Source organism: Oncorhynchus tshawytscha, linkage group LG06, assembly GCF_018296145.1.
Source record: "Oncorhynchus tshawytscha isolate Ot180627B linkage group LG06, Otsh_v2.0, whole genome shotgun sequence".
NCBI classification, from domain to species: domain Eukaryota; kingdom Metazoa; phylum Chordata; class Actinopteri; order Salmoniformes; family Salmonidae; genus Oncorhynchus; species Oncorhynchus tshawytscha.
In genome coordinates this window covers 70992578-71006488 of record NC_056434.1, presented here as the reverse complement: position 1 = coordinate 71006488, position 13911 = coordinate 70992578, and the positions used below count along the sequence as shown (strand labels likewise).

Here is a 13911-nt window from a genome sequence, read left to right as displayed (position 1 = left end):
TGCGAGCAAAGCGTTTTGCATTTTGTCACAAAACACTTTTCAGACTCAGAGCATTGTGTTTTCTATCCTGTATACCTTTTCATTTTGCTAAACTGTCCAATATAGATGGAAAATGGACTAATGTGCACTATATAGCCATTTAATGGAGCCACATAGCACATCTCAACCTGGTGACGTAAAGGGGAAGGTAAAATAACCATCCATCTTCCTTCATCTCTCTCCCTCTCTCCTTCCATCGCCTATCTCCCTTCCTCCCTCCCTCTTCCTTCCTCCTTCCTCCCTCCATACCCCTCTATCCGTACCCTCCATTATATGACTAGCACTGGTGTTTCCCCTCGAGACAGCCCTCGACCCAGTGTCTCATGTCGCCCACTCACATCATCAGAAGGCCGTGCACAATCACCCTCCCCGCGCTCTGCTCCCCACCTGCTCTCTGCCCGTTCCCTGTTCCTGCCAACTAGAAGCACCACCAAGCAAGGCTTCAAACGCCACCTCATTTCAAAGGGCTGAGCTGTCCTCCATCTTTCTCTATCTTTCTCTCCCTCCCTCTCTCTCTAAATCATCTCTATTTCAGAGCACCAAGACACAGCACATTTAGATGGATTAATTCCCTTCCAACATGGTACTGTCTTAACAACGAAGTGGATTTTTAGATGTAATGGCAAAATGTAGATTTCCACCTAAATAGATATACCCAAAAGTAACTGCTATTCATGTGTAATTACATGATTCCGACATGCCAAAACATGGTATATCTGGAAAGAACGCATCTGGGAGATTATGAGGAAATTATCAGACGATAGGTAGCCGTTACATAGTTCAGAATACACAAGATCAAGCACACACAAAATAACTGTTTTTTTATATTTTTATTTTGAAAGTAATCTTTCATTGACAAGCTGTAAGTGAATTACTGATCTCCAAAACTGGAAACACATCAGATGGCTTCCACAACATGTGAATAACATCAGAAAAAAATGGGATTGATAGACCTAACAACTAGAAATGGGAAGACGTTTTAGTAAGTGGTGTCAGGTGTGGTCACGGGACTATTCCAGGTATCCCTAAACCTCTCCAAAGTGGCATATTAAATTAGATAATTCCATTGCTATTACATATTTGTAATCCCTAAATGCTATTTGTTAAGTATAAAAACACAATTTCTACCATATCAACCTCACTCAAATAGTGGTGGTGTTATGGGGTATCCAGGGTACATTCAAGTGTCCTTTCAACCTGTCACGACTTCTACCGAAGTCAATGCCTCTCCTTGTTCGGGCGGTGCTCGGCGGTCAACGTCACCGGTCTTCTAGCCATCATTGATCCATGTTTCATTTTCCATTGGTTTTGTCTTGTCTTCCTACACACCTGGTTCCAATCCCATTCATTTATTGTTGTGTATTTAACCCTCTGTTTCCCCTCATGTCCTTGTCAGAGATTGTTTATTGTTATGCTCGTGTTTTATGGATTGGTGCGCGACGGGTTCTTGTACCCATGTTTATTTTATTATGTACTTTGGTTTTGGAGTTTTGTTTTACGTTATTAAACTACTCCATTATACCAAATCTCCTGCTCCTGACTTCCCTGCCACCTACACACACGGCATGACAGAATATCTGACCATAAATATGAAGTCAGCAGGAGTAAGTACCCCGGACATGGAGGTGGAGAAACGCGTCCAAGAGCATACGGAGAAGCTTTACTATCTGGGCGTCGCCATGGATCACGTTGTCCAGAACATGGACCGCTGGGAGAGACAGGGAGTTCTTCCAATGCCTCCACCAGCACAACCGGGGTCTATCCTGAGCGCCCCTTTCCCGCCTGAACCCAGTGGGATCCGTCTATCCATGCCACAGGGGTACGTCGGAAATGCTGCCAACTGCCAGGGTTTCCTCCTCCAATTAAACCTTTACCATGTTTTTCACCCGTTTTGTGTTTACCCTCTCTTACAGACCAGGCTCCCATAACGTTAAGGCAGACGCACTGTCCCGGCTGTATGACACAGAGGAGCGGTCCATGGATCCCACTCCCATACTCCCAGCCTCTTGTTTGGTGACGCCGGTAGTGTGGGAGCTGGACGCGGACATTGAGCGGGCGTCATGTGCAGAGCCCGTTCCCCCTCAGTGTCCAGCTGGGCGTCTGTACGTTCCGTCTGCTGTCCGCGATCGGCTGATCTATTGGGCCCACACTTCACCCTCCTCTGGTCATCCTGCGATCGGTCGGACAGTGCGCTGTCTTAGTGGGAGGCACTGGCGGCCCACTTTAGCTAAGGACGAGAGGGTTTATGTTTCCTGCTGCTCAGTGTGCGCCCAGTGCAAGGCTCCTAGACACCTTCCCAGAGGTAAGTTACATAACCGATCTTCCACCTTCACAGGTTAACACCATGATCCTGGTCGTTGTGGATCGTTTTTCTAAGTCCTCTCGTCTCCACCCTTTGCCCGGTCTCCCTACGGCCCTACAAACTGCGCAGGCCCTGTTTACACACGTCTTCCGGCACTACGGGGTGCCTGAGGATATAGTGTCTGATCGGGGTCCCCAGTTCACGTCAAGGGTCTGGAAGGCGTTCATGGAACATCTGGGGGTCTCGGTCAGCCTTTCCTCAGGTTTTCACCCCAAGAGTAACGGGCAGGTAGAGAGAGTTAACCAGGATGTGGATAGGTTTCTGAGGTCTTATTGCCAGGACCGGCCGGGGGAGTGGGTGGCGTTCGTGCCCTGGGCAGAGATGGCCCAGAACTCGCTCCGCTACTCCTCCACTAATCTTTCTCCATTTCAGTGTGTATTGGGGTATCAGCCGGTTCTGGCTCCTTGGCATCAGAGTCAGACAGAGGCTCCTGCGGTGGACGACTGGTTCCGGAGCAGGAAGAAACATGGGAGGCCACCCACGTCCACCTTCAGCGTGCCGTACTGCGCCAGAAAGTTGTCGCAGACCATCACCGCAGTGAGGCAGGGACAGGGTCTGGCTCTCGACCCGAAACCTGCCCCTCCGCCTGCCCTGCTGGAAGTTGGGCCCGTGGTTTGTGGGGCCATTTAAAGTCCCGAGGAGAGTGAACGAGGTATGTTATAGGTTACAGCTTACCCCCGATTACCGTATTAACCCCTCGTTCCACGTGTCTCTCCTCAGGCCGGTGGTGGCTGGCCCACTCCAGGAGGCTGAGGTGCGGGAGGTTCCTCTGCCCCCTATGGACATCGAGGGGCCCCGGCGTACTCCGTTTGATCCATCCTGGATTTGAGACGTCGGGCGAGGGGCCTTCAGTACCTTGTGGACTGGGAGGGGTACAGTCCAGAGGAGAGATGCCGGGTTCATGTGGAGGACCTGTAAGATCCTTCTCTGCTGCGAGAGTTCCTCCGTCTCCATCCGGATCGCCCTGCGCCTCATCCTACGGATCATCCCAGAGGCCGGTGGGATGATCCAACACCAACCTCTCTCAAACACTGTGGTGGTGTCGGAGGACATACAGGGGATATCCAAGTGTTTTCATCATTTTTTCATGCGCAAAGATATAGTCACTCGGTGGACATTCAATGTTGCCATTACCAACCTAAGGATTAATTTCATACCCCCCATATAGCTATAGCTCAACCACCGACCAAATCAAACATTATCTTGTAAGATGTATGCTGTTTGGTGAAAACGTTTTGACTCTCTGGGCTGGTGACGAATAACGGTAGGTCACAGGCAGACAAAGAAGACATCCACATGATCTGTAGAGTCCAGGCTTTCGGTGTGAATCAACTTATTCCGTGTTTATTTAGTTTAATGTTTTTATAATGTTTACATAATGCTTTATTCATCTTATATGTATATAGAGTACCAGTCCAAATTTTGGACACACCAAGTCATTCCACGGTTTTTCTTTACTTTTACTATTTTCTATGTTGTAGAATAACTGTAAAGACATCAAAACTATCAAATAACACATATAGAATCATGTAGTAACCAAATACGTGTTAAACAAATTAATATTTGAGATTCTTCAAAGTAGCCACCCTTTTCCTTGATGACAGCTTTGCACAATCTTGGCCTTTTCTCAACTAGCTCCATGAAGTAGTCACCTGGAATTGCATTTCAATTAACAGCCTTGTTAAAAGTACATTTGTGGAATGTCTTTTCTTCTTAGTGCATTTGAGCCAATCAGTTGTGTTGTGACAAGGTAGGGATGGTATACAGAAGATAGTCCTATTTGGTAAAAGACCAAGTCCATATTATGGCAAGAACAGCTCAAATAAGCAAAGAGAAATTACAGTCCATCATTAATTTAAGACATGAAGGTCAGTCAATATAGAAAATTTCAAGAACTTGTGTGAAGTCGCAAAAACCATCATGCGCTATGATGAAAATGGCTCTCATGATGCTTCAAAGAGTTCAGGTAACAGAAACATCTCAACATCAACTGTTCAGAGGAGACTGTGTGAATTATTGCTAATAAACCACTACTAAAGGACACCAATAAGAAGAAGAGACTTGCTTGGGCCAAGAAACACAAGCAATTGACATCAGATCGGTGGAAATCTGTCCTTTGTTCTGATTTGTCCAAATTTTAGATTTTTGGTTCCAATCGCTGTGTCTTTGTGAGACACAGAGTAGGTGAACAGATGATCTCTGCATGTGTGGTTCCCACCGTGAAGCATGGGGGATGAGGTGTGATGGTGTGGGGAATCTTTTTCTGGTGATGCTGTCAGTGATTTATTTAGAATTCATGGCACAATTCACCAGCATGGCTACCACAGAATTCTGCAGCGATACGCCATCCCATCTGGTTTGTGCTTAGTGGGACTATCATTTTTTTTAACAGGACAATGACCCAACACACCTCCAGGCTGTGTAAGGGCAATTTGACCAAGAAGGAGAGGGATGGAGTGCTGCATCATATGACCTGGCCTCCACAATCACCCGACCTCAACTCAAATGAGATGGTTTTGGATGAGTTTGACCACAGAGTGAAGGAAAAGCAGCCAACAACTACTCAGCATAATTGGGAACTCCTTCAAGACTGTTTGAAAAGAATTCCAGGTGAAGCTGGTTGAGAGAATGCCAAGAGTGTTCAAAGCTGTCATCAAGGCAAAGGGTAGCTACTTTTAAGAATCTCAAATAGAAAATATATTTTGATTTGTTCAACATTGTTTTGGTTACTATCTAATTCCATGTGTTATTTCATACTTTTGATGTCTTCACTATTATTCTACAATGTAGAAAATAGTAATAAAAATGTAAAAATCCCTTGAATGAGTATGTGTCCAAACTTTTGAATGGTGCTGTATGTATATACTGTATTGTAATCTACTGTACATTAGTCAATGCCATTCCGACATTGCTCGATCTAATGTTTATATCTTTCTTAATTCCATTCTTTTACTTTTAGGTTTGTGTGTATTGTTGTGAATCATTTTTAGATACTACTTTACTGTTAAATACTACTGCACTGTTGGAGCTAGGAAAACAAGCATTTCGCTACACATCTGCTAAATATATGTATGTGACCAATACAATTTGATTTGATTTGATTTGATGTATGCTTGACCATACAAACCGGAATGTAGGTAGCAGCCATTTTGAAATGAGGTCATCGGCTCGGCCTGCTCTTATACATTCATATACAGTATAGTAAGCCATACCAAAGATTTTAAGGCACAAATCAATAGCCAAGATACTGTACTCCGCTTTCCGCAGACACCCTGCTTTTGCAGATCGTTCTCATACCAGACTGAATTTATTTTTTAAAAATCAAATAGGGTCCTTTACATTTAAGAGGATAAACTACAAAGATAGTTTAGCACATTTTATAATGTGAAAAAAAAATGTGAAAGCACATTTTATATTCATGGTCAGAAATGTAGCACTATGGATTACAACTCAAAGGTCATGTTCCCCAGGTGGAACAAATGTGAGGTTTATACCAAGACATGAATGAATAGGGAAGAGGGATAATGTCAAAATGAAGACACAAGCAGACATGTGTCACAGATCTATCTGTAGTTGGCTTGAGGAAGGAGTAGCCCTTAACCACAGATCTAGGTTAACATTGTCCTACCCCCAATCCTAATCGTTTCTATTAGAGGGATGGAAAAATATCTGATCCTGTGTCAGTGGTTAGGGAAAACTCAGAGATAACAGAGCTGTGTGTATAAACCAACCTCCACTTTTTACCCGAGGACATAAACAGAATCTAATCAATACTCTACTTCAGTCAATAGGGCCACTAGACAATCTGTTGGTTTTCTAAGGAACCTGTAAGATCATGATTACTCCTTATGTCGTCGTAAATGTATTTGAAAAGGCTCATAAATTCAACAAAATTGCACCTTCTTAGCTATCCATTTTTTATAATTCAGAATAATAACTAGAACCTAGAAGAATTTTATGTGGTCTTCCCTAGCACAAGAGTGGCAAAAAGGAAAGTTATAGAAAATTGCTTTCAAAGTAATCGAAGGGGATTCTATCTGGGTCATCCTCCACAATACAACCCATTGTCCTAGGAGAAACACTCAAAGCACAACAGGAGAACAAGCTAGTAATACTTTAAAAGAGACAGAGGCAGCAACAATGTGCAGCTAACCTCTCCCACTATTTCAGAACCACAGAAAGCTGAAAATATGAGCATGTTGAGCAGAGAGCATCCCAGCTGTAGAGCTTACGGGGTTTACACTATATTTCCGCCCTGCGGGAATCTAATTAACATAATTTAAAAAATCCCATATACATCTGTCAGTTTAATAACCTCTATAGGATCGGTGTGTCCCCCATGGAACGGTTAAGCTAACGTAGGCTAATGTGATTAGCATGAGGTTGTAAGTATCATGAACATTTCCCAGGACATTGCCATATCTGATATGGGCAGAAAGATTATATTCTTAATTTAACTGCACTGTCCAATTTACAGTAGCTATTACAGTGAAATAATACCATACAATTGTTTAAGTAGAGTGCACAATTATGAACTTGAAAATGTATTAATAAACCAATTATGTACATTTGAGCAATCTTGATACAACATTTTGAAAATATATGCAATGGTTCATTGGATCAGTCTAAAACGTTGCACATATACTGCTGCCATCTAGTGGACAAAATAATACAATATGGCCTTTCTCTTGCATTTCAAAGATGATGGTACAACAACAACAAAAACGCATGTTTTTTTCTTGGTGTTATCTTTTACCAGATTCAATGTGTTATATTCTCCTACATTAATGTCACATTTCCACAAACTTCAAAGTGTTTCCTTTGAAATTGTGTCAATAATATGCATATCCTTGCTTCAGGTCCTGAGCTACAGGCAGTTAGATTTGGTTGTCATTTTAGGTGGGGAAAAAATAGGGGGGAAAATGGGGGGATCCTTGTGAGGTTGCATGCACTTCCGAATCTGGGGTGAAAGATGACAGAGCTAGAGTGGTGTTTGTCAGACCATAAGACATCCCCAAAACTATTATGGAAAGATGAGACTATCTACGACCCCCACAAGTGTCCGAAGCTGCTTGGTTTGTTTCTCAAGTATTCCCGGAAGTCTTGCGAGGTTGCGCCTCTGGGTTTAGAAACTCTGTGGTTAGATTTGGGTCATCTTCAACAAAATTGCTTTCACCCATAAACATAGAAATTTCATGCGATATAAAGATGGAAAATTGTCATTCTATCTTCCTGATAAAAGCATCCCATTCATGAAGAAGTATTGATATTCTGCTCTTCTTTTACATTTCTGAATGAAATCTGCAGTAGTTTTGAAATCATTACCATATGCTTGGTATAACCTACTTTTGGTGCCTATTTTCTGTAGGCATTATAAAGTATATCCAAGTCAGTAACCAGGGGCTGTGTATGCCTTTTTCACCTTTATATCTATGTGAATAAATGTGGCTAGATTGAAAGAAAGGTGCAAAACCAATTTCTCAGTTTGACATGAAATATGAGATTAAAAAGAAGTGCATTATGTTTAAATGTTATATTTAATTTAAGAACTGAATTAATACTTTCCTCGTGGTACACGCTGGATGGAATAATGCTGTGTAGCTTTCTGAAGTGATTATGTGGGCTACTATAAGAAATCACATGGACTTCAGCACTAAACATACAAGTGGCATGACTAACATCAGTTTTAATCATAGCTTGTTACAGCCCAAGCCTCTCCTGATCATCATATTCATACTGCAAAAGAATGAGTGATTTTTAAAAAAAGAACACTGTATGCAAAGACAAGATAATAACTTTGATAGATAAATTTGTTAGGGGCTAGTATGTCCCTTGAGGAGCCAGCCTCAAATTGTAATAATTTTTTCGGGGTGGCATTGGAACTAGGCCCGTTTCCATGGGAGCCTGGGTGTCTGTGTGTGTGCGTGTATGTTGTGTGTGCATGTGTGCGTGTGTGTGCGTGCGCGTGTGTGTGTTTTACTTACCCTGCGGTCTTTCTCCAGACGCTGTCTGTGCCGAAGGCTGCGTTTGCTCCTCCTCTGAGGGGTGTCCTGGGGGTAGAAGTGAAAAAGGCCCTCTCCAAAGGGAAGCTGGAAAAGAGAGAGAATAATTGCGTGAGACAAGGAAAGAAAGAGAGAGGGAAGGATTGAGTGAGAAAGTGTTGGAGAGAGAAGGAAGGTAGAGAGTGGGAGAAGAAAGAGATGAAGTTATGGAAAGAAAAATGGGGGAATGAGAGAGAGCAGTTGATGGAGGCACAGAGAATGATGGAGGAAGGAGACAGGTGAGAGAGGAAAGATTAAGCAATGGACCGAAATATATATATAGAAAGTAATGGAGTGAATGGCAGAATGGCAGAATGGAAAGAGGGGGAGAGAGAGAGAGAGAGAGAGAGCATCACTCCATTCTGTGGAATCACAGGGTCTATTTTAAGAAAGTGTGCACTGCTGGAATGAACTACCATAAATCACAGAGGGAAGAAATGAGATGCATGGTACGAGCAGTGCCTAAGGCTCCCTAGTAAGATTAAAGACCTCCATACGCTGTAATAAAGGCTGGGATGCCAGGTCACAGTTTTCAATGAAACACAGTCTAATGTGCCTGTCTGATCTATGTGAATCAGTATGTTTATGCAGCTATGGTAATGTATGGTTACCAGGGTCCACTGCACTCAGCCATCGTACAATACAGTAAGACTTGCAGTAAATAGCCGATGTGAGAGGATGTTCAAGAGTAAATCCTGGCTTCCCTTTTCACAGGATGTTATGTACAGTAAATGCTGGTGATTCAAAGTAAACATTAGGGAATTGGCTTAATGTGTGTGTGTCACTGCACAGATATTGTTTAATGGTGTGTGTGCTATGGAGACAAACATAGCTGGATATTACATAATCTAGAGAAGGTGTATGTGTGAAGCAGTGAAAGAGTGGATGGAGGGGGATAGCCTACTGTATGGAAGTGTCTACAAGGAGAAAGACTAGCAAGCAGACACTTTCAGAAACCAGTTAGAGATTCTGCCATTAAACCTCAGTCAAAACAACACACATTCAGTATCTAATCATCCCTGTCAAACTACACATCAAGTCTTCAGTAGCCAAGAGGAAAATGCCATTATTTTGAATGCCGAAGTGAGAATTTTAATTCACAAAACCACAGTAACCTCGATTTTTATGCTTCGCCTCAATGCCTTGCTCCCCAGCCAATTGCACCCACGCTCTTATTCTGACATCTGACAAGGCAGTTCAGTCAGGGGGATCATTTTTCCTGTTGAGACATCAATGGCTACTTAAGGTGTTTGATGTGTGATGACAGGGCCTGCATTCACTGGGCTGTTTAAGAGCATTGGGCCAGTAACCGAAAGGTCGCTGGTTTGAATCCCTGAGCCAACTAGGTGAAAAATGTGCCCTTGTGCAAGACCCTAATTGCTCCTGTAAGTCGCTCTGGATAAGAGTGTCTGCTAAATTACTAAAATGATAAGTATAAACTGCCATGTCTGAAGACAAAGTATTCTGCTGGTTTCTGATCAAATTGTTTTCTACATTGAGAATTCAGTGAATTGATTTATGATAAAGTGTATGAAGAGTATACAGACTTTAGAAACGGACTCTTATTTAGATCATCTTGCTGACCCGGACAATGCTCGGTCTAAATGTATGGAACAAACACATAAATGCAGTGTAGGCGTACTTGACACCTTGGCATGTAATTCCAAAACAAAGCACCAGTGCACAAGCAATTGAACATGTGTGTGCAATATACACTCAATGAATGGGCTCAAGGATAAGAACATACTCAGGCTTTCACATAGCAAGTGAAAGGATCTTCTGTGGTCACACGTTATTTGGATAGTCCGGTCTTTCCATACGTAGATGCTCTACAGATGGTGATGCGGTCAACAAACTATATTTTGATAAGCAAATGCTTGCTAAGATTACGGTTAGGGTTAGGTTTAGAATAAGGTTAAAGGCTAAGGTTCGGGTTAGGGTAAGGGTTAAGTTTAGGGTTAGGATGAGGGTTACGGTTAGGGTTAGTAGATAGTTAGTTGAAATGTTACTGATGGTCTGTAGAGCATCTACAGATGGACTTTCCCAAAAAAGTGTTACATATTCTGTTAGCAGGTATGCATGTGTGAGAACATAGTGACCTCATCAGAATCCTTATGTTTATTCCTTGGATAATATCCGTATGTTTATTCAACCCTGAAGAAGGCACTCTGTGCCGATACGTTGGTTAGGTGTACCCATTAAATTGTTGAGAGCATATTCAGAGCGTGAAACTTTCTTTCTTTCTTTTTATAGTTACCCTCCGTTAGTCAGTAACTCTACAACATTTTTTGGGTGTGTGTCAGCTCAGGAAGCCTAGAGTGTTGGGCCCATAACCAAAAGGTTGCTGGTTAGAATCCCGGAGCCAAAAAGGTGGATAAATCTGACTTTCTGACCTTGAACAAGGCAGTTAACCTCCAACAACTGCTCCCTGGGTGCCGATGACGTCGATTAAGGCAGCACCCCGCACCTCTCTGATTCAGATTGGGGTGGTCTAAATGCGGAAGACACACATGCCGTCCCTGGGAGCGATGCGTCACTTGAATGGGTTGAGTCACTGACGTGATCTTCCTGTCTGGGTTGGCGCCCCCCCCCCTTGGGTTGTGCCGTGGCGGAGATCTTTGTGGGCTATACTCGGCCTTGTCTCAGGATGGTAAGTTGGTGGTTGAAGATATCCCTCTAGTGGTGTGGGGGCTGTGCTTTGGCAAAGTGGGTGGGGTTATATCCTTCCTGTTTGGCTCTGTCTGGGGGTATCATCGGATGGGGCCACAGTGTCTCCTGACCCCTCCTGTCTCAGCCTCCAGTATTTATGCTGCAGTAGTTTAAGTGTCGGGGGGCTAGGGTCAGTTTGTTATATCTGGAGTACTTCTCCTGTCTTATCCGGTGTCTTGTGTAAATTTAAGTATGCTCTCTCTAATTATCTCTTTCTCTCAGAGGATCTGAGCCCTAGGACCATGCCTCAGGACTACCTGGCATGATGACTCCTTGCTGTCCCCAGTTCCACCTGGCCGTGCTGCTGCTCCAGTTTCAACTGTTCTGCCTGCGGCTATGGAATCCTGACCTGTTCACCGGACGTGCTACCTGTCCCAGACCTGCTGTTTTCAACTCTCTAGAGACAGCAGGAGTGGTAGAGATACTCTTAATGATCGTCTATGAAAAGCCAACTGACATTTACTCCTGAGGTGCTGACTTGCTGCACCCTCGACAACTACTGTGATTATTATTATTTGACCATGCTGGTCATTTATGAACATTTGAACATCTTGGCCATGTTCTGTTATAATCTCCAACCGGCACAGCCAGAAGAGGACTGGCCACCCCTCATAGCCTGGTTCCTCTCTAGGTTTCTTCCTAGGTTTTGGCCTTTCTAGGGAGTTTTTCCTAGCCACCGTGCTTCTACACCTGCATTGCTTGCTGTTTGGGGTTTTAGGCTGGGTTTCTGTACAGCACTTTGAGATATCAGCTGATGTACAAAGGGCTATATAAATAAATTTGATTTGATGTTGATTTGATTTCAGTTAAATGAATTCAGTTATGCAACTGACCTGTAGCACCCTCTACAACCACTGTGATTATTATTATTTGACCCTGTTGGCCATCTATGAACGTTTGAACATCTTGGCCATGTACTGTTATAATCTCCACCCAGCACAGCCAGAAGATGACTGGTCACCCCTCAGAGCCCGGTTCCTCTCTAGGTTTCTCCCTAGGTTCCTGCCTTTCTATGGGTTTTGTCCTAGCCACTGTGCTTCTACATCTGCATTGCTTGCTATTTGGGGTTTTAGGCTAGGTTTCTGTATAGCCCTTTGTGACATCAGCTGATGTAAAAAGGGCTTTATAAATACATTTGATTGATTGATTGATTGATTGATTGATTGATTGATTGATTACAGTGTTTGACAGAGACCTATATTTATGAACTGACAACAACTATATTTTTAGGCTGAGGCTACAGGTCATCAACTAACTAAATTAGTTTTCAATGATGTCTTGAGTGGGCAGAGTCCTCAATGATGATCCCAGTGGAACTGATGTTAGGCTGCTATTAGCCTGCCCTAATTCACATAATCTATTCAGGCCACATTTATAATTTCCAAAATTACTGGGGACCAAGAAATGTACTGGCAATATGGTGCCAGTCTTGGAACAAATGTAACTGATTGACAGTTTCAGTGATATCATTCGAAGAAAATGTTAGATTACAGCAGCAATTTAGGCTCAAGACATATTTATGTATCGAATATGAAGATTAGGCGACATAAACCGATATATTATATAACCAAATAAATGATCGAGATCAACTTAATTGACGGTCGTCTGAAAAACAAAACAAATAGGCCTAGGCATAATTCAAATAATATACTATAAATTAAAAACATGTAACTGAAGTCAAAACAAGTATTTATGTTTCTAAAATGATAGCCCAAATAATATGTATAATATTCTAGGCCATTTAGAAAAGAAAAATAACAATAAGAATATTATTTTTTTTCAAGTGGAGTTTAGCGACAAAAACTGGGCATGTTCATCAATGAAAATCGAATTAGCCTTCATAATCCTAATTTTCTGCACATAATAGCCTAACGTTACGATTTACCTTCCGGGAGCTTTGAAACCCGTGCTCCGTTGCAAGTTGGTGCGCTTCATCGTGTGCGCCTTCATGCAATTGAACCAAGAGATGATTTGTAAATATCCCTTCCTCCGTGGATTGAGATGCACGAACCAGCGAGTTTAGTAATATCAATCCAACTGCTGTCCCATATCTGAGAGATCCGAGCATCATGTCTGGCATGTATCAGGGTGCCTGTCGGAGTGAATTCTTCGGGCGGGATGCTCCTCTGAAGAGATGTCTGAATCAGACCTTTTGGGGATACATCTCCTCGGCTGCTGAGGGCTAGTGGAAGTTGGATCGTCCTTCGGGTTTTAGCGTCTCTTTGCTGTGTGGGCGATGCTACGAGACCAGTCGACGGGTGGTTGTGTTTCAGACCAAACCTGCATCCTCAGCTCTCTCTCCTTCTTCATCTATCATTTATCAGCTCCTCCGTTCAGGTCCTCTCCGCGTGACGTTCCACCAATCGGCGCCGGCGGGTGTGTCTCCCTCTTCTCTTCCTCTCTCTCAGCTCTAGCGAGTCTTAGTGGAGAGGAGTAGGACACTTCCAGGACACCGGAGAATTCCTTCTCTGGTCAGATTTGGTGGTGAATACCTAAGTAGGAAAAGTCTGGTAGGAAATCCCTGAATAGAAACACCTACAGCAACTAGTTCTACATGGTCCTCCTTAAATAACTTTGTGAATGATTCCTTGCTTTATTAGACTCCTGGTGTGCAGAAAATTATACCAGTGTCCAAGTACAGTGCCAGGCATAAACATTTGCTGCATCTTAGTCATTTAGCAGACGCTCTTATTCAGAGCGACTTACAGCTGCAATTACAGTTAAGTGCCTTGCTCAAGGGCACATCGACAATGTTTCTCC

At 43.1% G+C, this 13911-nt stretch overlaps 1 protein-coding gene across 2 annotated transcripts in view; it reads right to left on the bottom strand.

The window, feature by feature from the left end:
- pcsk2 (proprotein convertase subtilisin/kexin type 2) overlaps positions 1-13473 on the bottom strand; it is a 76905-nt gene extending 63432 nt beyond the window's left edge. The window contains exons 1-2 of one of the 2 annotated variants that reach the window (XM_024424878.2): positions 13037-13473; positions 8386-8490 (exon numbers count right to left, since the gene is read on the bottom strand). In XM_024424878.2, coding sequence (XP_024280646.1) covers positions 8386-8490; positions 13037-13231 — 300 coding nt within the window. In that variant the 5' untranslated portion in view covers positions 13232-13473. The remainder of the gene's footprint in view (positions 1-8385; positions 8491-13036) is intronic. The other variant, XM_024424879.2, reaches the window with a different exon arrangement.
- Positions 13474-13911: the final 438 nt, after the last annotated feature.